Here is a 26,355-nt window from a genome sequence, read left to right as displayed (position 1 = left end):
GGCTTGTAAAATCTTCCTGTGGTGGGCACTGCCCAGGCAGGCACAGCCCCACGTCCTCCAGTGGGACACACATACCCCACTGACTTCAGCAGGAGTCTCTCCAGGAAAGACTAATGAAGGATTCAGCCCCAAGAATATTTCTTTCCTGAAACAAATGAATCCCTTGGACCAGAGCACTGAGGAGGAGAGTGTGCTATTTAAAAGGTTTCTTGAGGGTACGTAATTATATTGAAAATAATTAGGGGCAAGGCAGCAGTATTATTACTACTTATCATATCACTCTAAACTTAATCCAGACTGATCTTTGGGAATGCATTGGGAATGCAGAGGATGGACCTTTCTTGAACAAGATGGGTCCGTAATGTTGCTGTTCTTGGGCTGACATGGGAGGCAAGAATTTCTCCTTAGGAGTCAGCTATGGAGACAGCAGCTTTGTCCCAGAAGTGAATGGAGAACCCAGGAAGGCTGGAACATGGCCCTGGAGTCTGTGGAATCTGGACTTCCATGCTGGTCATTTGGTCCTTTGGATAAATTTGTTTCAGCACTGGGCAGCCTTTAAGGTGACATCCCAGACCCTTTCCCAAAGACACAACAGCCCCTGGGGTGTGATTTGTGAGGTGAATGGAGGCTCCCAAGGAGCCCAGGGAAGCAGCATTGCCCTTGTGAGCACTCATGGAGAGATCTAAACGAGATTGTTTTAATTAACTTCAGAATCCTGTTAATTAGAAGCCTCTCTGCATTAAAAATTGCTCCAGAGACCAGACCAAGTCGTGGCTACACATGAAGGCAGAGGAAGAGGCAGGTCAGGCATGGATGGATCACATTCAGGACCTGTTTGGAGCAGAGGCTGCCAAATATCAGGGTTAAAAATCCAGCTGGGGTCCCAAGGCTGCTCAGGAGGCCCAGGTGAGAATCCCAGGGCAGGTCATGGCATGGCAGGAGCAGAGCAGGACTTTTTGGAGAGGCTAAGAGCTGCCATGGGACCTTGGGGACAGGAGGATATGACCAAAGCCTCAGGAGAGCTGGGCTGGAGGGTCTGAGAGAGCCTGCAGCCAGGGAAACTGAGGCATGAGGGGAGCACAGGGTCAGGGAGAGGTGCTGTAAAGCTGTGAACAGCTCCTGGGGTGGGCAGTATGTTCCCCAAGAAATCATCCCTGTGGAGAGCACAGGGGCTTGGAGGGCTCTCCAGTGGAACAGCTCTGAGGTCACAGAGGAGCAGGAGCTGGGCTGGGGCTGAGGGTATGGACGGGTCCTTGTGGGAAGGAGAGCCTTATCCTATTGAAGGCTGACAGAATGAACTTCAGTTTATGCCCCTGGCAGTTTTTTACAGCTCAGCTATTCCATTTAGGGGTTGGGAGCCAGTGGAAGGAAGCTCGGATCGCTTCACTGACCAGCCATAACATCCAGCCAGTACATTAACTGCCCTGCTGCCCTGATCTGATGTGGTTTTACAGACAATAGCTACTGGCTATTTAGGCAATGTATAAATTAACATATTCTGCACAAACTAGGAGCATATTTAAATTAAAGGAAAGTGCCCTTTATTTGTCAATCATCCCACATCCACGTTTTTACATTCCTTTAAAAAGACAATTTCAGCCGTTTTAATCCTACCTCAAACTGTTCATCTTCACAAGGGAAAAATGTTGTTTGATTGCTCGAGTGTTGCTCTGCCCCCCTTCCCCTGCCTCTTTCCTTTAATTAAAACAATCCCAATCTGCTCTCCTGGAATTTCTTTCCCAGATTGGCTCAGTAACTTGTGACCTTCATTTCTGCCCAGGCTGGAATCTGCTGGCACACAGGGTCAGAGATGAAGAGATAACAGAGTCAACCCATGTGGAGCCACAGAACATGGGTGCACAGAAGTGTTTGGGGTGTTGCAGCAGCAAACTTTATCTGCTGCTGTTTCAATATTGATGCCTGACATGGCAGTAAAGGAGAAATGGGCATTGGGGAAGTATTGGATTTGACAAAATCATGCTCAAAAGGCAAAAAAAATGACCTGAGTGATATTTTCCAAGCTGTAGCAGCCTGAGTCACTCAACTCTCAAGTGCCATTTCCAGTAATTTTAAGACATACGTGATGCTGGTGAAAAACATTTCCAAGAGGCTCAGGGTTCCTTGGAGCTCTACAGCTCTTGCAGATGTGAATTGCCACAGCTCAGCAAATTATCAAAGGGCTTTTCTCTTGACAGCAGCTGTCGGCAGTGAAGCACCTTTCCCTGCTTGATGCTCTGATCAGGCACCAGCGAGATCTGGTGGCTCTTAGCAGCACAATTCTGTTTGAATATTTGAACTCTATTTTCTGTCTACGGAAGACGTAAGTTGTGAATGCTGGTGAGAGTCAGGAAGAACAACAGTTTGAGTTTTCCCAAGCTACTCAAAAGAAAACAAAAAGAAAAATATTAATAACAAGGTTTAACACTTACTGTTATAAACAAAATAAGTACATTAAAAACATAATATTTTAATAAAAACATATTTACAAAAAATACTACCTTTCTTAAATCAATAAACTTATTCTATCTTTAGTTCAACAAACCAATCTATAGAAATATATCTACTCCTACAATAATTCACTTCTTCTACTTTCTAAATAAAACCTGTGTTACTATATTTTTTTGCCGCTCCCTAACCTTACAACAACAATAACGAATAAAATGCAAAATAACTTCTGAAACCTTCCTGACTTCTGCCCGGCTCCAATGGCATGGTTCTGAGACAAGGGAAATAAATTGCAAAAGAGGGAAATATTGCTTAGAAATGCCCATTTGGCAAAGTTTGCCTCTCTCCGCCTGTCAGCCAGATACCAACACCTCACTCTTCCCAGCAAACCAGGGCCAGTGTGTTTATTTAAGACCCAAATCAGCATCGATCAGGGTCTGTCAGTCACTCTCCCGGAATAAAGCGCCGGGGTCTGGAGCACGGACAGTAATGGACACACGCTTCAATGAGCTTGCAGCCATCCCACCACATGCCCCGAGGCTGGAATTCTCTGTTTTATTATTATTATTATTCAGAAAACAAACATTTTGTTTGTTAAGAAACTGTATTTAAGGTGCTGAAATGGAGCTTTCTTTAGCACAGAGAGGCCCTTCCTTTAACTGTCAGCTATGGAGGGAGTTTGGAGAAGCTGGCTGGGTGCTGAGCCTGGAGTGTGGGGCAGCCTCAGTCCATCCTGCAGTGCTCCCAAGGGCTGATGAGGAGGAGAGCTGCTCCAGCAGGCAGCATGGATCCTGCATAGTCTGACAGCACCATGGTGCTGGCTGGAATCAGGCTGTGAATAATGTCTGAGAGGTGTGAACGCTGCAGCGTGCAGGAGCCTCCAAATTATAACAACTCGCCAAGAGAAAACCACCCCGACAGCCTTCAAAATGGAGTTGCCTCCTCCCTGCTCCCCTCCTCCTCCCACCTGCCTTTCATTTTTCCTCATGCATGGAAGGTATTAATTACCCAACGTGCTTTAATGGCTCGCAGGAAGTGCCCTGCAGCGATCCCGGTGCGGAGCGAGCTTTGCCTGGTACGTGGCCAAGGAAGAGGAGCACGGTGTGACGCTGCTGGGGCACGAGGTGTTTCCTGTGGCCCTGTGGAAGGGACCCCATTTTTCGGAGTCCTCTGAGCAGCTCTTTTATCTCTGGTGTTCAGCTAAAGCAGCTCCTGTGCCCTTAGGGTGGCTGTGCAGGGTTTGTTAACCTCTGGGACAGGCAAACCGTGACCTCTCTCCTCCTGGGAATGAGCATGGCTGCTTGTTCCTGCTCACTGACATTTGCTGCTGCTGAGCTGTGCCTAACCTGACTGAACTGTGCCTAACCTGACTGAACTGTGCCTAACCTGGCTGAGCTGTGCCTAATCTTGTTAACCTGTGAGAGAAGCCAGAGGAGCATGGCCAGGTAACCCACCCCCACTATGGGAGAGTGGATGGGGACACATTGCACCTGAATCTCCCAGGGAGGTGTCCATCCTGCAGCAGAATGCAGTGTTGAGATCAGCAAGTGCTGGCCTCCAGGACTGCCCCTTTCTTCTTCCAGCTCTGTGCTCCACCTGTCAGAGGAGGAGTTTGGGCACCAGGTTTATGTCTGTCATAAGGAACTCACGAGTACCCTCCTCCTGCTTTCAAGGACTGCAGGAACCTCCTACAAAATTTTACCAGCTATTTTAAAAAGAATTTGGAAAATAAGCATCTGGAGCAGCAGGCACAGGGAATTTTTAACCCCAGCAACCTCTGCCTCTGCACTGAAACCTGGGATGCCACTCCCTGGGGAGGACCTGAGCTTAAATCTGGGCTATCTCCTGCTCCCAGACCCTGCTTTCATTGCACCAGCCTAAAACCAACAGCAAAGCACTCATCAGATTGATCTAAAAAGAGGTGGATATAAGGCGTTTCCAGCCTGTCCAAGGCTGCATAAGGCAGAAGCCAGGTCTGAGTCTCAGCCCTGCTATTCCTGAAATATGCTCCTCTCTTGACAGACACAGTGCTGGGAAGCTCTGGGAGAAAAGGTGATAAAAGCCCTCTCCCGAGAACGGACATTAATACTCAGACTTTGCCCAAAGATGAACCCTTGGCTTTATTCTTCCTGCCCTGCCCTTTCTCACCACTTCCAGCTCCATCCTTGCTTTCAGCACCAGGAGTACAGGGCACCATCCCTGCAAAGCCAAGTGCCTGGTGCCCACTGCTGTGGGACCTGCCGAGGCAGCAGGGCTGAGCCAGGGGAGCACGGAGCAGAGCAGCAGCGCACGGGAGCAGAAGGGCATTAATCACCTCGCTGTGATTAGGGGCTCAGTGAGCACAGGCTGCCTCGGGGCCTTTCTGCTCCCTCTGAATGCCCCAGTTTGCTGCACTCTCTGACAGATGCAGCCCAGCCGTGTGCACCAGCCCTGGTGGCTCCAGCTCCTGCCCACCCTCACTCTGCCAGTGCTGCTGGAGGTTGGGTTGCCAGGATGGAAATGGCCATTTCTTGATTGTTTTTAGTGCTTTGCTGCACTGGAGACTGGTAAAAACCGAGTGTGCCTCTCACTGTACTCCAGCTCCCAGTTGTGAGTCCCTTTTGTGATTGGAACTTTAGTCCATTCTTTGGGGAGAAATGAAGTGGCAGCAAGGATGGCCAAGGCTTGTCTGGGAGCTGAAGCCCAGGAGGGGCCATCAGAGCAGCAGAGCTGCTGGAGGAGATGTATGGAAAGCAGGAACAAGGGGATACCATGCTCCACTAAGGGAAAGTGTGGCCTGGGCCACATCGTCCTGGGGAACAGCACCCATCTCACCAAATCAGGTGTCAGGAGATGCAGAGATGGCTTTTTCCCCATCTAGAAATACACAACTTTATTCACTCAGAGCCATCCTTTCATTGCATGGAGATGGATGTGGCCGCACACGTTATTTTAACTTCACGGCTCTCCCATCCGTACATAAAACAGCCCAGGGAGCTGGAGTTGATTCATCTGTTTGCCACAGAAGATGGATCAGTTAGCAAATTATTTTATTGACCCACAGCGCTGCTCAAGGTCATTTGTTTCAGTGGACAAGCAGCATGCCTGGCATGCAAACGGGGCTGAGAGGGAACCTCCATATGCGATTGGCATATCCCAGCCCCTGGCCTCATTGTGGAACCCTCAGCATCAGGCTGGAGCCCTCACAGCCTGGCTGTGCTCATCGGATAAGCTCAGCATTTGGGCTGTGATGCTGTAGCTTGCTCAGCTGTCTCCAGGCTTTTATCCCTGGCTGCTGCAGGGAAAGAAAAAACATCCTTCTTTACCAGAATGTGGTTTGGAATCTTTTTGCTTTGTTCTTAAAACCATTTGTGGTGAAGAAGGGAAGAAATGGAATTAAGTAGCTCAGTCTTCATCCAGGCATAGCCCAGGTCTGTACATTGTAAGGATGAGACATGCACCAAAAATCACACTTTAGAAAATCCAGGCCCTTCCCAGGCTGTTGATCTTCTCCCAAAATCAAGCAGGGAGAAAAACATAAAATTTCTCACAAAAATGGGGATGCCTCTGCAGGTTTGGTGAGCATCTCTCCTGCCCTACAGCCCTGTGAGATCCCAGCAAGTGCAGGGACTCCTGACTGCCCCAGCACATCTCACCCTTGGTGTCCTGCTGCCATCCACTGCTCCGTAGCATCTCCACTTCCCGCTGTCCTCCCTGAGCTTCCCGTTGAGCTGGGGCCTTGCTAACCTTCATTGACTTGCCTAAACATTTATTAATTGATTGCTGCAGGGTTACCACAGGCTTCTGCTCACGTTCAGGGGAGATGGGATGTCCACAGAGTATCCTCGCATGAACTCCCGCCGTTCCTCCGGCTCCGCGTGCTCCGTTCTGCATCTGCTGCTCTTGCTGCTGGAGCGGCTTTTAACCAAAGACATATGGGGCCCATTAACACGGTTTTGCTTGTTTGCAGAGTCTGATCTTGGGAAGAACTGGCTGATTTCACCTCATAGTTAAAATTCTCAAGCCTAGGTGATGCAAGAATAGAGCTGGAGCCAGCCCTGCATCTGGCTGTCAGCACACGGGGGTTCATCATGCTCAGGATGAATGCAGGTGAAATCCACAATGGACACAGACCAGATTAATTGCATCAAAGTCATGGATGTCTTTTGCCCAGCTTGATGCTGAGTCTTTCTATGGTAGGTTTCATTCCAGCTGCAGCCTGTGTGGATGGAGGGGAAGGGAACTGGAAGGAATGCCCAGGCTACAGGGATGTGCAGGAAACAATCCTGATCCAAAGTTCTTAAGAACACCTCTGTTCTGCACCTCTGCCTCAAGAGCCAGATCTAAAGTAAAAGCTTGCTCCATCTGTTGCCCCACCCCAATCTTCACACTTTTTTTTAACTTTACAAATGTGCCAGATTAAAAAAAAAGAGAAGGAAAACCAAGAAGGGAAAGTAGCACATCCCTTTGTGCAAGGCTTTCTTCCAGTCCCTGTTAAGTTCCTGTACATGCTGACAGTTTTACAATTTACATGACAGCTGGCTTGCTTGGAGGAGATCTCTGTTAATTAAAATAACACAAAGGGAAAGAAGCAAAATCGTGTCAGCGGATAATTAATTCAGAGCAGGGCACCAGGCTGTGCGCCGATCCCGCTAACAAAACTCTGCAGGAATTCGCAGCTTTACCGTCCCAGTCCTGCTGAGCCTCCTGGAGCCACTCGCTGCTCAGCCCCGTTCTCCACACCAGGCTGGCCCTTCCTGCAGGAAACACTGCTCTGCCCTGGGTACAAGCTCTGCATCCCAGAGAGAGCTGGGATTGGACTCGTGCTTTCCTGAGGTGCTGGGTCCAGCCCCAGTCCTTCTGCCCTTCTCCTCATTGCCAGGGCTCTTCCTCTACCAAAGGGATCCTTTCTGCTCCTGCCCCTTTGTCCTGAACCCACGGGCAGAGGCCATGGAGAGCATCTCATCCCCCACCACCCTCACTGCTCAGTGCTGGGGCTTCCAGGGCTGGGAGCAGTCAGCAGGTACCCGGCCAGGGGCCAGCACAGCCGAGGCCAAATCCTTCCTGGCGGCAGCCGGGCGGGTTATCTCCTTCCTCCAGCCCCACTCAGCATCAGAAGCTGATCCAGAGGCAGCTGCTGGAGATGGGCTCTGTCCCTCTTGGCCAAACAGCAAATCTGTGGCAAGACGAGCCATCAGTGCCTCCCTGTCAAGATGGGATTCATGGGACAGGCAAGGAATGGGTGCATGAGGGTGAGCCCTGGGAAGATTTTGGGAATGCAGAGGGCCCTGGGAAGCAGGGAAGGCATTCCTGCATGGAGTAACAGGATTTAGTGGGACTGAGGACAGTGGAGTGAGCCAAGCCCTTGGCTGCCGGCCGCAGCCCCGGGGCACTGGCTGGGTGCGGGCTGTGCTGTCACCATGCTCATGTCCCTCCGTGCCACCCCAGTGCCAGCAGTGGCACCTCACAGTGTCCTGGTGCTTCCTGTCAATGAGCAGGGACAGCGGGTACCCCCACCACCCTGCCCAAAACCGGCCACTCAGCACCTCACCAGAGGAGTTGTGCTTCGTTAACAATTCTGCAGCTTGCTCTCGCTGCCTTAGTGTGCTGATCAGGCGGGCTCGGAGATGAGGAACAGGAAAAAAACATGGAAAGAAAAGAGAAAGAGCAGCCCAGGGCTCCAAAGCAGCTGAGGTGTCAAAGACAGAGATTTAATGAATGTGCCTGCGGTTCACCTGAACAGATGAGCATGAGCTAGAAGGAGAGAAGGAAGAAAATGGAAAAAAGGAAGGATCATTTTTCAGATTGGCAGCTCCCCTCCCAGACATCTTTTAACAAGAGAGGGAAAAAAAAGGCTTTAAAGGGCCAGCCAGCTGCTCCCCTGCCTCGTGGTGGGGACCCGGGTGCTCTGCACCCATTACAGGGGTCAGACTGGGCTGAGGCTGTGACTCCCAGCCCCCCAAGTCCCCTCAGCTGCCTGGGTGCTGTAGGACCTGGGTGCTGTGGGACCATGGCAGAGAGGATGGGGAGCAAAATCAGCATCATTTCAGGATGCTGAAAAGGGGTGAGAGGAGGCAAAGCTACTGGCTCGTCCATCCCTGCACCAGCCCCATGGAAAGGCAGCAGTGTCTGCCTGCAGAGCCACTCTGTGCCCTGGACATGGCAATAAAGGGGTGGTTGGCATGGGCCAGCCCAGGACAGTGGGTCTCCTGTGCCCAGAGCAGCCAGCACACCTGGGCATCCCTTGGCCCCCAACACTCCATGACTGGAGTTCCCTCTGCTCCATTGCTTCTTCCAGCACCTGCTCTGGGAGCCTGGGAGAGCCTCAGTTCCAGAGTTTCTTTGCAGTTTTCCAAAAGAGAGACATTTTTTCTCCAGTGCAGCTCATTTTCTGTAACATTTGCCCTGCATAAACCAACAGTCTGTCTAAGCAGTTGGCTATCAGTTTATCCAATGTTTCTCTTTCAAATGTCTAGTGGGAAGAATATTAATAAAATACTGTATTCGTATAAGAAATATTAATTCAGTTTTATTTAATACAATTACATTAAGTGCAATGTGTGATGTGTCCCAAGCCAGCAGCTTTCACTCTGCTCCTTCACATGAGGACCCACACCACAGTTCTCATTCAGACATCACTGCTGAGCTACATGGGCCTGTGGGAGCAGGGACAGGAGTACTCCAAAAATAAAACCAGCAAGGCCAGCATGTCCCCACTGTGTTCCTGTCCCTCCCAGCTGGGTGCTGGAACCTCTGGGTCCCCCCCAGCCCCTCACTCCAGCACTGTGCCAAGCACTGCACGCAGCTGCCGCAATTAGGGCGATCTGGGTTTCTTCGTAGCTGCAGGACAACATTTTTGAAGGCAGGACTTTGATCTTATTTCCTAAGAGTTTCTCTTTGCCTTCCTTTTCATGTGTATTTTCCCCAGGTTTTGTCTCATTACTCAGGTGAAGGCTGACGCTCCCCTCGGCGGCCGTGCCGAAGCCGCGGTCCCCGTTCACCCCCCGCCGTAGGGACCCGCGGGCTCGGGGATGGGGCATCCTCACATCCTGGAGCATCCTCACATCCTGGAGCATCCTCGCATCCTGGAGCATCCTCACATCCTGGAGCAAGGTTGTCCATGGGCCTCTCCCGGGCAGAGGCTGCCAATTACGCTCAGCACGCCGAGCTCTGTCACATCGGGTTCTTGTCAGGGAAAACACGGCACTGGGGTCCTCCTTTCCCCAGGTTTTTTTTGTCTGTGGTTGCTTTTTTCTCGATATTTTTAATGATTTTGCAAAGGAGCCCTAACAATGGAGATGAGGGCACTGCCCGTGTGCTGCTCTGGGGAGTCTGGGTCTGTCAACCCCTGGCAGGAGATGATGGGGACAGCCCTGCAGCCTGGGGAAGTGCCACCAAAGTCCAGGCAGACACAGGGAAGCTGTCAGTCTCTCGAGATGTGCTGTGGGCTCAGGCCTGAATATCAAAGTCATCCTGGATAAATAAATAAGTAAATCTTGTCCCCTGAACATCAGCATTTCTTCTTAAAACAGGCCCAGCCTTCTTGCAGCCGTAATCCTACCCAACACCAATCTCTGATTAAAACTCCACTGCTGAGTGAGTCGTAATTCTCAGCACCTCAGGACCATTTTATTATCATCATCATTATTTTTTTTACCCATTAAAACCTGTTTTCTCTAAATGAAATAAAATAGGGGCAGAGATAACAAAACTCATTGCTTTTTCATATATATACATATATATATATATATATAAAAGAAACATTTTGCATTAAAAAAAAAAGTTAATAAATGGCCGAGCCCCAACAGATGGGGGTGTGTGTGGAATTTGCATTTTTCAGATTAACATGCACGAGCGAAGATAGAAAACGCACTTGCCCCGGGGAAATAATTTGAGAAATCTTTGCATATTTTATTTAAAAGCATGCCACGTTAGGCAGGGTAATAATGCAGAGCGATGGTGATTAGGTTAGGCCTGGAGGGATTGCAGCCCGGGACCCTCCCTCCTTTTGATCCGGCTCATCCTTTCGCCAAGCCCCCCTCAAACCCTTGGTGTTACAGCCCAGGCACACAGCCCAAAATCCAGCCCTATTGAGGTGTTGGTGGGTTTAATCCCATGGATTTGGGGCGGCTCCTGACGTGTGGTCCACGAGCTGCTTCTCTCCTCACTTCCAGGTGACAAAAGGATGCCACTTTAGTTTCATCCCAAGCTCCTGAGCTATGGGATCCCCACACATGTTGCTGTGGGAGGGAATCCCTGCTCTGGGTCCAGCCCTCTCACAGGTGAGGTGTCTCCCTGGGGCTCTGCAGATCCTCTGGGAGTGGTCAAGGGTCCCAACATCCCAATCCCTCAGGATGCTTGGGAAATCACAGAGGTGGAGTTCAGGTGTGGCAGCACCAAGGTCCCACTTCTGCCAAAGCATTTGTGCCATCATCTCCTGTTTGAAGCCAAGGAGTAAATCAGGGCTCAGCCCTAAAACACTGAACATGGACTTTTGTGAAGGATTCAGGCAGCTTGGGAGAAATTGGGTGATCTCTCCTAACCTCTAGCAGCCTGTTCATGGCATTTATAGAGCCCCAAACCTCTGAGCTGAGAGTGGTTTTTCTCTCATCCCACAGTGAGGAAGAGGAAGGTGAAACAAGCCCAGCTCTGGGTGCCAGGGGCCCTTCAAGACACATTTCTCCCAGACAGCAGAAATGGACAGCCTGTGACCCTCCAGGGTCACAACCCCACAACCATCAGCTCTCAGGGACTGTGTTGCTCTTCAATTCCACCTAAGACACCAACACAGGGCTAGGATGCTGCTTTGGCCTTGAAAATATCGTTCTACTTTTTATTGTCAGCTGCTGCATTCTGGTGTTTAAAATCTAAAATCTTGTTTGCCAGGACTCTTTCAAGGTGATGAGATCTTGCCATCATTCAAGAAGTTTTTCAGCTAGAGGTTGCAGGGAAGACAGTCCTGTGCAGTGGAGCAGAGCTTGGAGCTGCTCCCAAGCAGCCAAATCAGTGGTGGGGCACCGTGCATCCCTTCCCAGCCATATCTGGGGGGGTCCCAGGTGCTCCTCAGCACCTCCAGACCCAGCTGGAAATATGGCAGAAACTCTCCTCCCTGGCAAAACCAGGCCCTTGGAAAGCTCCTGCCACTTCCCTGGCTTTGAAATCTGACCCAAAGCCTGACTCTCTCCCTGTCTGCTCCCATTATTAATAAACTTTGAAGGGCTCCCTTCTGTCCTTAATGAGATTAGTGTTATTTTCATGCATTGCTGCAGGGCAAAGGACTGAAAAAGTGGCTGATCTGTAAACTAAAGGGTGCTAATCTATAGAGGGTGGGTCCCCCATTCTCATGGCCTCGGGGGCTGGGTGAGAGTAATCAATTAAAAGAGGGGATTAGAGGTGCCATGGTCACCTACTTTATTGAGGTCACCCTGACACCCTCCCAGCCGGCCGTGGGCACACGCGGGTCCAGCTTGGTCATTGAGGCTCTTAGAATTAAAAAAGCTTTAATCATCAGCCCCTGTTCAGACTCTAGACCCAAAGGAGCAGTAGGGAAAATCTGTTGTTAATATATTAATGGGCACAATTTGCTTAGCGGGTCTGTCTGGGCTTTGTAAATTAATGCTAATTTAAAGCACAACCTCACTGTCTTGTTGTTTTTTGGTTTTTTTTCAACTTTTATCAAGTGCCCTCTTTTTGCCAGGAACTTGAAGAGGAAAAAATACTCGACCTGGCCAAATAGGGAGTTGCTTTTGCTGCGGTTTCATAGATGTTTTAGAGGCAGATTGCTTAAGGAAGGAAAAGGCAGCCTTACACAGACTGACTGTGTCCAAACACAGCTCCAGTGGCCATAATTGTGGAGAGAAGAGATTTTCTCTCTGAGGATTTCCTTACCAGAAATGCCTTGGGCAGCTCTGGGCACGAATTGAGTTGCTGCTCCTGTGCCCCATTACCTGTTGGTTAAAAACCAGCTGCACTGTGCATGTTATACTCCTGGGATTTCTGTCCTTCCCTTTGGATCACAAATCTGTGCCTGAAAATGGCCCAAAGCCCTGACCTGCCCCTGGCCCGTCTTTGGGGAGAGAAAAGAGCTGTTTGCTGCAGGACTTGGGCACTGACAGTAATTAAAAGCCTCTTTGCAGTGATCAGGAGCCTCAGAGAATCCAGTGAGGACTGCAGCCCACCTGAGCCCTGGGGAGTGGGATGCAGCACACCCCTCACCTGTCCTCTAATATCCTTCCCCTGGGATGTCCCAGCCACTCGTGGGACACCCCACCCAACCTCGAGAGCACCCAGGGCATCTCCCAACCCTGGGGCCAGCAATTCTCCCCGCAGCCAAGCCATGCTCCAACAGCAGCCTGTGCATGGTGGGCGTGGGAAGCAGGGCAGGCCCTCGGTGCCAGTTAGGGGTGCCACCATTGTCACCCGCAGACACGGCTCGGTGGCATTGTGCTGACACTCATTCGCCCTGAGCCGGTGGGACTTGTCGCTGCCACCGTGACACTTCCCCCGACACCCGCGGGGTCCCAGCCCGCCCTGCTTCCCAGCAGGACTCTCCAGTGCATCTCTCCTCACTTCCACGTGCGAAGGGGATGTCAGTTTGGTTTTCTCCCGAGCCCCGTTGCTGTCTGGGTGATAGTTCTGGAGTGCTAAAGGGATTAGCAGCCGTCTGCTGAGCTGGGCACAGCGCCGGGCTCGGGCTCAAAACGCAGAGACTGTGAAAATAATTGCCTTAATTTCAAGACCAACTTTAGACAGAGGAGAAGACTTACGCTATGGGGGAGACGGCTCCTTTTGTGGTTGCTGGGGGAATGTCATGCCCAGAGGAAGGAGTTTTCCATAAATTGAGGATGTGCCAGGAGCCAAGACTGTCCTGGATGCCACCAGGCATTTGGGGTGTGTGGGACAAAGACGTGTGGGTGTCCTCAGTCACCGGTCCTGGTGGCTATAGGACTGCTGGCTTTATGTGGGGGCTTGTGGCTCACCCCATCCCTGTCCCAGAGGGGCGATTCCCCCGGTACAAGCCTCATATTGGGAATGTGGGCACCTGCTCCTGGCACGAAGCTGAGTTGGGAGCTTGGAGGCAGCAGCCATTAGGGAAAAGCAGCTGGTCCAGTGACTCATGGCACAGCCTTGGAAGGCCTCGGGCTGGGCAATTTAGGAGCTGTCATTTGCTATGAACACTTTCTGGAATTTTGTGGAAGAACGGGAGGACTAAAGGGTTTCTTTGGGCTGGAGATGCCACTGGGGACACAGAAGCTCTTGCTCCACCCTCAGCATCTCTGCTGAGCCCAACATCAATCAGCTCCCAACATCCCACCTCCTGCCTCCACGGGATCCACACCAGCCCGAGGACCGGCGCTGCTCCCTGGGATGAGGGACGGGGTGAACGCGCTCTGCCTCGCTGCCTCCACCCCACCTCCCGCGCCAGCCCCTGCAGGGACGGATGCCCCGGAGGGCTCTGGTGGGCCGGGAAGGGGGGACAGCCCTCGGCACCCCCCAGCCCTGCCGCTAAACCCCGGCGTTGGCAGTGGGTTTAATCCGCGCAGCCCCGCTCCGGGCTGCATTGCCATGGGCAATGCTGGATTAGGGACCGGACGCCGCACGCCTTTGTCCTCCCTTTGTGCAGCATTTTGCTCGCCTCTGCCTTAAACCTTGTAACCATTTTGCTGCCTTTTAAAACCGGCTTGAATAGGGGGTGGGATGGAGAGGGGTGCGGGGGAGAGGGGCCGAGGCTTTGAGGTTGAAGAGAGGCATTCAGGCTGCAGCTGCCCCGTCTCAGCACATTCCCCGTGACCCCCACGGGCACCGCCGTGGCCACCGAGCAGCATTGGCAACGCGGCCGCTCCGGGACAATCCACCTGCTTGCTTGGGACAAGCACTTTCATGCCTATTGGGATTAGAGATTTTAAGTGTCGTTCCAAATTGTGCGGATAAACAGTCTTGTGAAAACTTGTTATCGTGGGGAAACGGCCCTGCCACCACCCTCCGTCCCTGGCCTTTTGTTCGGGCAATTTTTATTGCCGGATTGGATTTGATGAGGTTTAAGGTTTATTCTTAGGACTCCATTGAAGAGCTGATCCTTTGTCTCCCGCCGTGGAGCGTGAAGAATATGAAACGTAGGCAAAAATAAATCTGCTTTTCACACGTATTAGCCCCTGGTACACACGGGGACCACCAAACGCAGCTGAGAGCAGCAGCACCCCCGGCCCTCTGCCCCAGCCCCCGGCTGCACGAGGTCACTCTGGTCTCCACACCCTCTCCCCAATTTCCATAGTCCCCTCCGAGCAGGGACAGACCTGGGTGGTCACCGGTGACCTTCTCCCAGCACAGTCCCGGCTGTAAGAGCCACCCAAGGCTACTCTGGTGATCGGGATTTAGGAGGTGTCAGGTCTGTAAAGAACCCAAATGGTGGTGGGGGGAACATCCCTCCTTACCCACCCCCAACAAAAACCCATCCCCACAGGCAGGTCAGTCCCTTAATCGCTTCATTTATCACCGGTGACTTCGGGAGAGATTAATCAGCAGGGTAATTCCAGAGGAAAGGTTGCTCCAGAGGCTGCTTTCATTTCAGAGGAGCTCCCTGCAAATTTCACCTTTACTGCAGGAACCTGCTCCAACACGCTCCCAGCAGCACGGCGATGAGCCCATGCCTCGGGCTCCATCCCCGCCTTGTCCCCTCAGCCTCGGGGCTGCTGCCGAGCACCGGGTAAGGCTCGTGCCCGAGCTTTGAGCTGGTGACTCCTGAGCAGCCTCTAGGGCAGTTTTGGCAGCACCAGGAGCCAGCAGCAGGCGTCTGGCATGAGCCGAGAGGTTGAGTTTCTGGAAAGTCTGGAGCTGGAGGCATAAAATCATGCAAAACTTGGTGCATTGGGTTTGTTCCAACCGAAAAAAAAAATAACAACAAACAAAAAACAAAGAGAAAACAAAAACAAAACCAACAAAACCCCAAACCTAGGGCATGGAAAACTTTTTCAGAGCTGAGCCAGAGCAGGGCTGGCTTGGAGGAGTTGGCTGGTTTTAATCCACACCTCTCCTGGTGGCTTCTAATCCCTGGAGATCTCTGGACCCGACTTCTCCATCTGCCAGGTCTCGCAGCTGGGAGCTGCCACAGCCTCCACACACAAGGAAGGTGCAGGGATGCAGTCTCCTCTAACAGGGCTTGGAAAGAGCTGACAAATGAGCAGGATGGGACAAGAGCTTGCCATTCCAAGCGTTTAGGATGCTTGGAGATGGATATCCACTGTCTGGATGGTTGTTCCACTATGATATATCATGGAAGGGGCGGCAGAGAAGGAGCTTGGCTGAGATGCCCACGCTGGTGTCATGTCCTCAGGACATTTATTGTCCCCCTGTGCCACCAGGCAGCCCTGGGCAGGGCACATCAGCCTGTCCCCCATCCACCACATCGTTTCCTGCTTTGCATCTAGTGAGATGATTCCCCAGATACCCAGGGATGTTGCAGCTCCTCCTGTTTGGATAAAATATCGGTAATTACACGCATGCCTAATTTGAATTATTTCCACAGAGCAATCCTGGTGCTTTGGACCCCACCGAGTAATGTGGCAGGAGACTCCTTCCTCAACAAGAAGATGTTGGGTGGTGACACTTCTGCTTCTGGCCTGGGTGACCAGTGTGGCCATCAGGTGACCCCCATGGGGTGCAAACAGCTCATTCCCAGCACCCAGAGAGGGTCTTCCATCTTTGGCATGTTCCCAAATGTACAAAAGATGAGTGGAGAGGGGATTTGACATCTACTCTCAGACCTGCCGTGGGTGTCCCCATATTGAGGGTGTGGGGAGTTAATTGCTGTGCCATGGCCCCGTTTTTTGCCACAGAGCTGACAGATGCTTTCCCAGCCGCCAGGCTGCTGTCAGAAGCTGTGGGGCTGGTGGAGAAGGTTCTGGGTGAGTTTCCTTGGCCCAGGCTGAGTAAAATGTCAAATTTGATTCGTGTCATGGTTCCTTCTGGCCCTGCAGTCGATGAGTGCAGAACTGGGGCTGGCTGGGGAACAAGAACTGGTTCATCAACTGTTCAAGGTTTTAAAACTTGATTTTCTTCCAGCGTGCAACCAAACCAAGTCCTTCAGAAAGTTTTCCATGGTGAGCTGACTGCATGTCCCAGGGAGCTGGGGGCAGAGCAGAAATCTCCCACAGCAGGTGGAAGTTTTTGGGGTGCATATCTCAGCCATGAACATCTCCAGCCCCCTGTTCCTTCTTGCTGCCTGCCCACACTGATCCCTGCTCTGGCAGGTCCCTGCCCACGCTGCCAGGCACATTGTCTCTGCATGGTGGGTTTCCCTCAATGCAGGGGTCTCTGCAGCCCCTTGCAGCCCCTCATTGTCACATTGCATTATTTGCTTGTGAGAAGTGACTGATGAACCTTCTCTTGCCATTCCCCCATCTGCAAAATTCCCAGTGGCCCTCTGGCATTACCAGGGCACCAGAGGGAGATGCTGGAAAGGGGATCCCAGACCTCAGCACCCATTGCTGCCTCCCACGCACCAGCATCTGCAGTGGGTGGCTCCAGGATTGGAGAGGGGGATTAGGAAGTGACACCTCAGGTGGGATTCATGCTCTGATGCCCTCCTTGGCATCCCCCCCACCCAGGTTCCTGCCCATTCCTGGCTTTGTGGGCAAGGGTCCAGGCAGGGCTGAGCCCCTTGTCCGGGGCACAGCAGCTCCCTCTTCATGTTTCCTCCAATTCTTAATTCGTTCTCCATCATTTTTGTCTCCCCCTCCTCCCCCTCTCTGTCTCAGCTGCCTGATGAATGAAGGATGGGTTTTTAAGCCTTTTTTGCCCCCAAGGCCTGCAGCTCTGGCTCGGCTGCTATCGCTGGGATAAATGCAGCTTTTGGGCCCGGAGCAGCATCCGTCGGAGCCGCGGCCCCCCGCGCCGGGTTATCAATCCCCGCTCAGCATCGCCAGCACTGGGCTGGGTCCTCTCCACTGGGAGCCCTTTTCCTACCCTCTGGCCACAAGAAAGACCAGTCTGACTTAATTCTGCACAGTATCAACACCAAACAGACTCAGCCCAGCACTACCAGCTTTCCTAATTCGGCTTTGTATTCCTCGGTTTTCATGAATTTTTAAAAAGTTTCCATTTCTCCCGGGTTTCGGCGGGTTTGCTGGGGTGTGTGTGCCCCAGTGCTGGCTCTGCATCCTTCTCCTTGCCCTCCTGGAGCAAACAAAGGAGACAGAAAGTCAGCTTGGACCTCCTCACCCTGGGAAGTTTTTGGATGGCTTGAGAAAGCAAGTGTGCCACAACTCAGGAGATGAAAGGGGGATTGGATCTGGCACTCAGGTCCTGGCACAGCCGGTGCCATGGTGCCACTCCTCCCTCTGGCAGCACTCAAGCGTGACAATACAGATGGTGCCACTTGCAGGGCAGGGCTGGAGACTTGGGGAAGGAGGCTTTGGGAATGGAAAACAAAATGACCCAAGGCCTCAATGGATTTAAAAATCCCAACTGCATTTCTTTGTTGTTTCACTTTGTTGTTGGTGTGAAATGCAGCCTCCATCCATGACTGGGAGCTGGAAGCTGCCTTCTCCCTCCAGCCCTGTCCAGAGCAGAGAAATTAAGCCAGGACAGAGGAAAATGGAGATTCCAAGATGGAAAACATAGATAGAGTTTGTGAATGCAGACAGGCCAAGCACTTCAGTTTAAATCTAAGCACTGACAAGTGGGAAGCCTCACTCTACCACACAGACATGAACTTTCATCTACTTCCAGTGGTCCACAGAGAACTTGGAGACCAGTGTGGCCATACCAGAGGCTGAAACCTGAGCCCAGTCTGCACCCCAGGGCTTTCTGTCTGCAGAGGCTGGCAGTGGTGACACTGCAGTCCCATCTATGTCACGGAGCTGGAGCCTGTCTTTGGCAGCCCCCAGCCCCATCCCAGCGTGCAGCAGCCTGTGAGGGATGGTGTCCCCCATCCTGGCCCAGAGGAACCAGCAGCCCCCCCAGTGAGCCCCTGGGGCTGCACAGGGGTTTGTAGGCTGTGCAGGAAGAACCTTTGTTTTTAGCCCTCAATCAAACACTCGTGGACAGGCCGTGTGTGCAGCACTCGGATTATTATTGTCTCGAAGGAATAAAATGCAGCATTGGGGTTTTGGGGATTCAACCCGATGCTTCCAGGGCTCCAGATATTCCAGTGCTGATGCTGAAAACCAGGAAGGCATTCCCTCCAGCGAGACAGCCACTACATCACACGGGACCCGTGCAAGGAAATAATGATGTACGGCTGGCCTTGGGGCACTCTTTGCAGCTCGATTGGCCTCCCTGGCAGAAGAATAACCGAGAGTTTATTGCCTCTCTTCCAGTGATCTTTACTCCCAGTTGTTTTCTCAGGGAGGCCTGGATCCCCATACCTCATCTGAAGAGCCATGGGCTGCTGGTGAGGCGCTGAGTTGGTTCCTGGGCACTGAGGTGCTGGATGGGGCTCTGCTCTCACAGGGGAAATTCTTCCCCACCTCTGTCCAAAGCAGACAATGATATCTGATTTCCCCTCCTCCTGCAGATGCAGCGAGCTCCTGGGGCAGCACCAGCACCCTTGGCCTCAGCACCCAACCATCCCAAATGAACAGCATCCATCTGCTCACTCCTTCACACCACATCCCCTTCCCCAGCACCAAAACACCCGGTGCACCCATGTCTTGATGCTGCACCTGAGCAAAGCCCCTGCAAGGGGTCCAAGAGCCCATTTCTGACTTAAATCCCACCTGCCTGGGCAGAAGAAAGAGAAAAAGAAACCCTTCATGCCAAAAGCTGGTGGTTCCTAGCTCCTAGTGCTGTTTACAGAGGGCAAAGGTGAGGTGGTGGCAGGTGATTTTTCCCTCTTTCCCTGGCCCTGCTGCAAACAGCCCGATTGCTACGATTCCTCTGTCATTAAAATGTAAATGAAAACAGACACAAAAACAATCTGAATTTCCAGCCGAGTTGCTCTTGCTTAATATTCTACCCCGAAGGGGGATGTGCGGAAGCAACAACATTTCAAAGGGAATCATTAAAGAAGGGAGGCTCAAACTGCGTTTCCATCAGATACCACGGCAGAGCCCGACACTCGGGGTCCCGCCCATCCCAACGCCGCTGGAAAGGACGAGCAGGAAACGGGTCCTGGAAAATGAACCATCCAAGCCAGGGATGGATGGGATGCTCACACTGAGCTGGGCTGTGCTGGTCACATCCCAGCGTGGTCCAGTTCTGGCTGTGGATGGGCAGGGGTGCTCCAGTTTTTCGGCTGCAGATCAGTCTGGGATGATACCCAGATTTTAACACATTCCAAGGTTTTAGAAATACCGTGCAAGGGTGTCAGGATTTGCAATGTGTCCTGACACCTCAGCAGTGCAAAGTGGGAGGAAGATCCTGGTATTCCAAATCCAGCCTCCCACTTTGTCCACTCGGAGCTCTTGGCACTAGTGCTGCTCTGCTCTGTTTCAAGCAGGAGGTGACTGTGTTTCTTCTCTATTTATTCTGCCAGTGTGAGGCAGTTGAAATGGCATGTAAAACATCAGGGAGTGAGAAAAGCCTGAAAAATCCTGTTCTGTCCCAGTGGATGCCGCTGGAACAGGAGGGATGCACCAAGGCTCAGAGCCACACTTGGACTCCCAGGATTTGCCTCCAGCCCTCCAGTTCCCGCTGGTCAGTGACACTTACTCAGGGCTGCAGGAAAAAGGAGCCTGGATGGACACAGAGGATCTCTTTGTGGAGAGACTGGAGCAGCAGGACAGAGCCCCCCTGCTCCACAGCACCCTCCTGCACCTCCCTGGCAGTGGCAGGTGCTCCCAGCACGGTGGCACATATGGATCCTATAAGGGCTGAGATCATCTCTCCTGGCAGCCTCACTCCTCCCTGCCCCAGGGAGCAGCCTGGGAAGGACAGTGATGGTGGGACATGGGGTGCCCAGGGGGGTGGGACCCCTCACCATGCTGGATGTGACATTTGGGGTGAGGGGAGCAGCCCTGGCTGTGCTCATCTTCCCAGCTTAGAGCAAGGAAAGCCCTTTTCCCACTGCAAAACAAACATGTGGGATCTGGAAGTCTTTGAGATGCAATAAACAAGGGATCCTGGGATGCTTTAAGTGTGTCCCATTCTGGATCTCTGGATAATGGCCTGAGATGATTAATTTTCTTTTGTACTTTCATTGCATCAGTTACCACATCATCCAATTTTATTTTTAAATACTTTTTTATAAGCCCACAAAATACTGGAAAGGGTTAGCGTGGATTCCAATTACAAGGTAAAATATTTCCCTCCAAAGCTTCATAAATACTTGATTTTGGTTTAATGCCATTATTTTAACTTTCAAAGCAAGGCAACGTTTGCCAAACCTCGCTTTGTGCAGTAAAACCGGCCCAGCGTCACAGGGATTTGATATAATAGTAATAATAAACTTTCAGAGGAGGCCTTAAAACCAGAGGGGCCGCGGGTCAGGCACGGGAATTCGGGCTTGGATGCCGTGGGGTCCATAGCTCAGATCCCCCCATGCTGGGAGGGAGCCCCAAAGTGGCTCCAGGCTTCTGTTCAGACCAATGGCTGGATCCAGATCCTGCTGGTGGCATTCCCACTGACCTGGGGGTGTTTGGGGCTGAGAGCCAAGTTAATCCCTCTGTGAGGTGAGAATTCAGCCCCTTTATGAAGGGTTGGGGAAATCCCTGGCATGGAGTCCTGGGTCACATCCCTGTCCCAGGCCCCTGCTGGTGCCTGCCTGTGCCACCCATCCCACCTGAACTGCACCCAGAGGGGGCTGAGCACGGGATGTAGGGTCAGAGTGTCCTGAGGGGTGGGGACCTCTGCCCCCCAAGCTGGCCTGGGCTCAACCCTGCAGTGTTCTGTGTCTTTAGTGTTTTTCCCCCCGGAATTGGTCAGGTTTTTAATTAATTCCCAAATCTCATTTGGGGCACGGGAGCTGGGGGTGGAAAAGCTCTGTCTGAAGTTGATTTTGCAAATCAGTTCTGGCCATCTCCAGCCAGGTCCTGGGGCAGGAGCATGGGCTCCCAATAACCAGGGAGGAAGCCTCTTGTTGCCAGAGCAGATCCACCTCTTTGATGTGCCCCCGCAGTTATTCTTTCATTTCTTGAGCAAATAATCTGGATTTTCACAATATTTACCTTGGAAATAATTATTTGTGTAAAGCATTTGACCAAGATAAACAGAGAATCTCTCAGTCTCGCTGCGGGGCTGGGAGGGCTCACGTTCCCCCAAACCTGCTGGAGCACGGGATCCATGGAAAGTGGATGAGGTGAGAAACGGGCTCAGAGAGGAGCACCCACATCCTGTGGAACTCCCGAGGGCTTGGACAAACCTTCCAGCAGCCCTGGCTGCAGGGCATGGATGAGGATGGAAAAATGTGGCCACTCTGCCCTTCATGCCTTGCTGTGTCTGTACATGGATCCCTGAATTGCATCCCTGGATTCCCACAGACTCAGAGGCTGGAAAGGAGAAGCAGGAAGGGGTGGGGGGAAAGGTGAGAGAGGGTTCAAAGGGCTGCTACAGCCTCGGTTTTTCATCTCTAGTTAATCTCTGTGAAGCCTGAGGCAAAGTCACCTTTGGGTCAACACTCAGGTGTTGTTATCTGCCAGCCCCATCACCCAGAGCTGCCCCCAGCCCTCCCCACGAGCAGCGCCGCAGGGCAGGGTGCCAGGAATCCGGGAATCCAGTCCCCCCGGTTCCAGTCACGTTCTCCTGGGGCAGAAGGTAAATCCTGCACTCAGACTGAGCCCCAGCACCGGCTCCTGCTGTCCCATGGGGGAGAGGGACACACACACCGGTGTTTAAAAAACTTTTCAAAATTGAGCCTGGATGAACTGCCAGCGCTGGCACAGCGTTGCTGGCCCAGCAGACCAGCATGCCCAGGGATGCAGGGATGGGAGGAAGGTGCCAAGATCTGTGCCCTTGCCCTGCCATTCACCCACGGTCCCGCCTGCCCACGCTCCAGCCACTGCAGCCAGTACAGGGCGGCTGCTCCCAGCCCGGCAGGCATAGGAAGGGAAAGAAAGGAACAAATCCAGCTGGGGCTCGGCTCCTTCAGCTCCAAGGCTTTTATTAGGTGTGCAACATGCCCACGATCACGATACGACAGAGGCAGCAGGCGCTGGACACGAGCGAGCAGAAGGGAGGTGAGGGCAGCATGAGCCTTGTGGGAAGCTGCCAGAATCCTCCAGCGCTGGCACAGGTTGCTTTGAGCTGAGTGCACCCTTTGCCACCAAAACGTCCTTTTTGGAAGAGGATTTTTGTGGATCTCCTCACTTCACCAACTGGCAGCAGCCCCAGGGGGAGCAGAGCCTGGGAGGAGGCTGGTGCTGCCCCCGGCCGTGGGTCACTGGTGGGCTTGACCATAGCTGTTTATCCAGAGTCCAGGAGCATCTGGTGGGTGATGGGTGCCAGGATCTCACCAGGCTGCCAGATTCTGCTGTTCTCTGGGGTCCTGGTGAAGTGGCTCCTCCGATGTCAGTTTAGTTGGGAGGAACACGGCAGCTCTGGAATCCCTCATCACCCTCCTTTGCAGATGAGAAGTGGAATCAGTGCCCAGCCTTGCTTGGCAACCAGGGCAGAACAGGGAGTGCAGACCCCTCTGGCTGAGCCCTCACTGCCCACTGCTGCTCCTCCACATCAGCACTTCAATGGAATATGGGTCCTATGGATACACAGCAAAGCATAGCAAAACACACAGCAGCTCCTTTTCCATCTCTGGGAGTTCTGTGTACAGCTCTTGTTGGATAAAATGCAGATTCAAAAAAAATACTCTCTTTTCTCTCAACTGATAAATTAATATAAACACCAACACCACAAGTTCATGAGAAGCTTTGGGATCATGCACTGAGTGAGAGCATTGCCCACAGCAGACAGATACACACATACAGATTTACATTAACTTTTCTCTAATACTGACATTAAAAACATATATTGGTGTTGGATCATTTAACTTAAATTACTTTTCACAATGACTTTTCTCTCTTACAGCCCAGGACACTTCACTCTCACCAAAAACCAGTGTTTACCAGGGGCTGGGCTGTGGCTGCAGGGACACTCCGGTGCAGGTGGGATGTGGGGATGAAGCACATGCTGGAAATACTTTGCCCAGGGAGGTTTATAAGCTTTATTGCCCTGAGGCCCTCACTGCCCTGCAGCTCCAGCACAGCAATCCTGGCACTAGTGTGGCTAAGCCAGGCTCAACAACAGACTAGATTAGGTTTAAAGATGAGCCTGCTCACCTTGGGCTCAGCAAACCCCAAGATCCTGAGGTCGAGCCAGCCCAGTGCCAACCCGGACCTGGGTGCAGGACAAAACCAATTCCAGTGCAGAGGGATAATGGAGATGAACGCTTTGGGGACTCTTGGCTGCGTTGGAGAGAGATGGGAAGGGCAGGGTGGGCACCAGGGGCCCTGTGAGCGCTTGGCACAGGATGGAGATGCTGCCAGCCAATGCCACACCATCCGGAGGGTGAGGGCTGGGCTGGGCTGCACTGGTGGCACCTCAGGGACCAGGGGAGGCTGCAGCAGCAATGCAGGCTGGACCCTGCTGCATGCAGCGGATGAGCTCCTTGCGATTATCCAGGATGGTGTCGAAACTCTCCTGCAACCGGTTCTGCTGGTCCACAACCTTCTGCTGCAGGCCGTGGATCCAGCGCAGCAGGGCCAGGCGCCGGTACATCACCAGCTGGATGTGGTGCTTCTCCTTCTCCTGCTCCTTGAAGCGCTCCTTCTCCTGGAGGTGCTGCACAGCCTCTGCCAGCACCGGGAAGAGGGTCCCCAGCTCCGGCTCAGCTGGTCCTGCCTCAGGGGGGCTCTCGGCTCGGGGGGCAGAGGCAGGAGGGTCCCAGGTGTTGCTGCAGGTGCTGTCGGGGCTGTCGATGCTGAGGGAGCTGCTGGCGTAGCCGTTGTCCTCTGCAGGGGAGCTCGGGGGTTTGACACATCCCCCGGCCGCCTCCTCGGCATTGTTTTGTCCCCCTGCCCCGCTGACCTCGGCTCCCTCGGGGGGGCTGCGCACCCCCTGCTCGGGGTGCGTGTCGCCCAGGCCCGGGGCGGTGTCCCTAAGCCGGCCCTGGACCATCTGTCTCTGCATTAATAACAGCAGATTATCAGACGGATTTGTGGTGTTTTCGCTCCGGCTGGAGCCCTCCTCCGGCGGGGACCCCGGCGCTGGCTGGCTCCAGTTCTCATTGCTGTCACACACCTCTCCCACGAAGTTGGAGTTGGAGTCCGGCCCATGTCCCGCCCCTGGGATGGCCGTGCCCGACGCTGGCCCTCCCCGGCCCTGCCGGAATGGGGCGTTTGCCGGGCAGACAGCAAACATCTCGCCGGTGTCCTGCCTGCAAGAGAGACACGGAGCTGTGACACGCCTGTGGGCACCTGGGCTGGCACAGCCAGAGCTCAGGACAGCTACAGTGGGGAAAAACACGCTCTTAACTTTATTTACCTCTTTAAAAGTACTGGACCTATCATGGGGTCAGCATTCCTGGGGTTTGACTGCTGCTCTCAGCGTGTCCCCATGCAACATTATATAATCATGGAACGGATTGGGTTGGAAGAGACCTTAAAACTCCTTTCGTTCCCACCCCTTGCCATAGGTAGGGATGCCACCCATCCAAGGGCATCTTCCCACCTGATTCAGAAGCTCAAGGAGCCACCTCCTATCCCATCTGTCTTCCCTGAGAGCTCCAGTCCAAGCCCATGTTCCTGCAGCATCCCTTGGGTGATGCCAAAGGGCATCACGGGGCACAGGCACGCAGCTGCACACGCTGCTGGCAGCATTTGGGCTATGACTGATGCAATTAATTCCATGCTGGTAAAGGTGTGCTTGGAAGGTAATGCTTTCCCAACAGCAATAAATGTCATTCAGCAGCTGAGATTGCCTGGGCTCCTCTGCTCAGCCTCTGCCATCAGCCCTGCATCGGGATGGGGGGGCTGGCCAAACTGGTGACCAACCGGCCTTCCTTCTCTGCAGGACTGGGAACAGACTGGCCCAGAAAAGGAAAGGTTATCCGTGCGGTCCTTGCCAGGTCACTGGCAGCGAGAGGCGCTTTCCAAGCTCTCTCCTACAAGGACGCGCGCACGGGAATCGCAGGAAGAATCCATCGGGTGTCCCGGTCTGACACCGGCCAGCAGAGGGGCAGCAGGGAGGGGTGCAGGAGCCCGTGCCCAGCTCAGGGTGCTGCCAGAGGCCTAGAACCCCGGGACCCCCACCCCGCAGCCCCCCGCACTGCCATCTGCTCGGTCCAGGGCTGGGTGACACCCCCAAAAAACCGCTGCACCCCACAGAAGAGCTGCACCCCGTAGGAGCAGGCGCGGGACCAGGCTGCTCTGCCGGGGGGATGAGCGGGCAGGAGGGGCCGAGCCAGGGAGCATCCCTGCCCTGCAGAGCCTCCGCAGAGCCCTCGCAGAGCCTCCCGGGCCCCAGACCCCGCGGGGGGATCCCTCTGACCCCGCAGAGCCCCCCTGAACCCGCAGCCCGGCCAGGGGCGGGCCGAGACCCCCGGGAGCCGCGACCCCCAGGAGGCTCCGCTCCGCTCCCCCCGCCCGCCCGGCCCCGAGCACTCACCGCCCCGCTCCAGCCCCGCTCCAGCCCCGCTCCAGCCCCGCTCCCGGCCCGGGCTCCGTGCGCCGCCGCCGCCGCCGCCGCCGCCGCGGGTGGGAGCGGGAGCGGAAGCGGCCCCGCGTGGGGAGGTGTCACGGCAGCACTTCCGACGGCGCCGGCGGGGCTGCTGGAGGGAGACAGGGATGCTGGAGGGAGACAGGGATGCTGAGGAGGGACAGGGATGTTGCGGGGGGACAGGGATGTTGCGGGGGGACAGGGATGCGAGGGGGATAGGGATGTTGGGGGGACAAGGATGCTGGGGGGCGGACAGGGATGCTCGGGGGAAGAGGGGATGCTCGCGGAGAACAAGGATACCAGGGGCGTGATAGGGCTCTCAGGGTCACCCGATCCTGCCCGGTGCCC

The 26,355-nt window shown here is 53.5% G+C and overlaps 1 protein-coding gene across 1 annotated transcript; it reads right to left on the bottom strand.

Annotated features, from left to right (window-relative positions):
* Nucleotides 1-22,442: 22,442 nt before the first annotated feature.
* C24H1orf216 (chromosome 24 C1orf216 homolog) lies at nt 22,443-26,059 on the bottom strand. Its single transcript, XM_088178266.1, has 2 exons — nt 25,957-26,059; nt 22,443-24,727 (listed from the first exon to the last, which is right to left on the bottom strand). The coding sequence occupies exon 2, from the start codon at nt 24,709-24,711 to the stop codon at nt 23,893-23,895; it is 819 nt and encodes a 272-aa protein (XP_088034392.1). The 5' UTR covers nt 24,712-24,727; nt 25,957-26,059; the 3' UTR covers nt 22,443-23,892.
* Between the last annotated feature and the right edge of the window lie 296 nt (nt 26,060-26,355).

The sequence above is a fragment of the Sturnus vulgaris genome, chromosome 24 (assembly GCF_052056855.1).
Source record: "Sturnus vulgaris isolate bStuVul1 chromosome 24, bStuVul1.hap1, whole genome shotgun sequence".
Classification (NCBI taxonomy): Eukaryota; Metazoa; Chordata; class Aves; order Passeriformes; family Sturnidae; genus Sturnus; species Sturnus vulgaris.
This window is presented reverse-complemented; position numbering and strand designations above follow the sequence as displayed.

What these genes read in the sequence shown, in the direction of transcription:
- C24H1orf216 (XM_088178266.1), bottom strand. Translation starts at nt 24,711, where the DNA reads ATGTTTGCTGTCTGCCCGGCAAACGCCCCATTCCGGCAGGGCCGGGGA.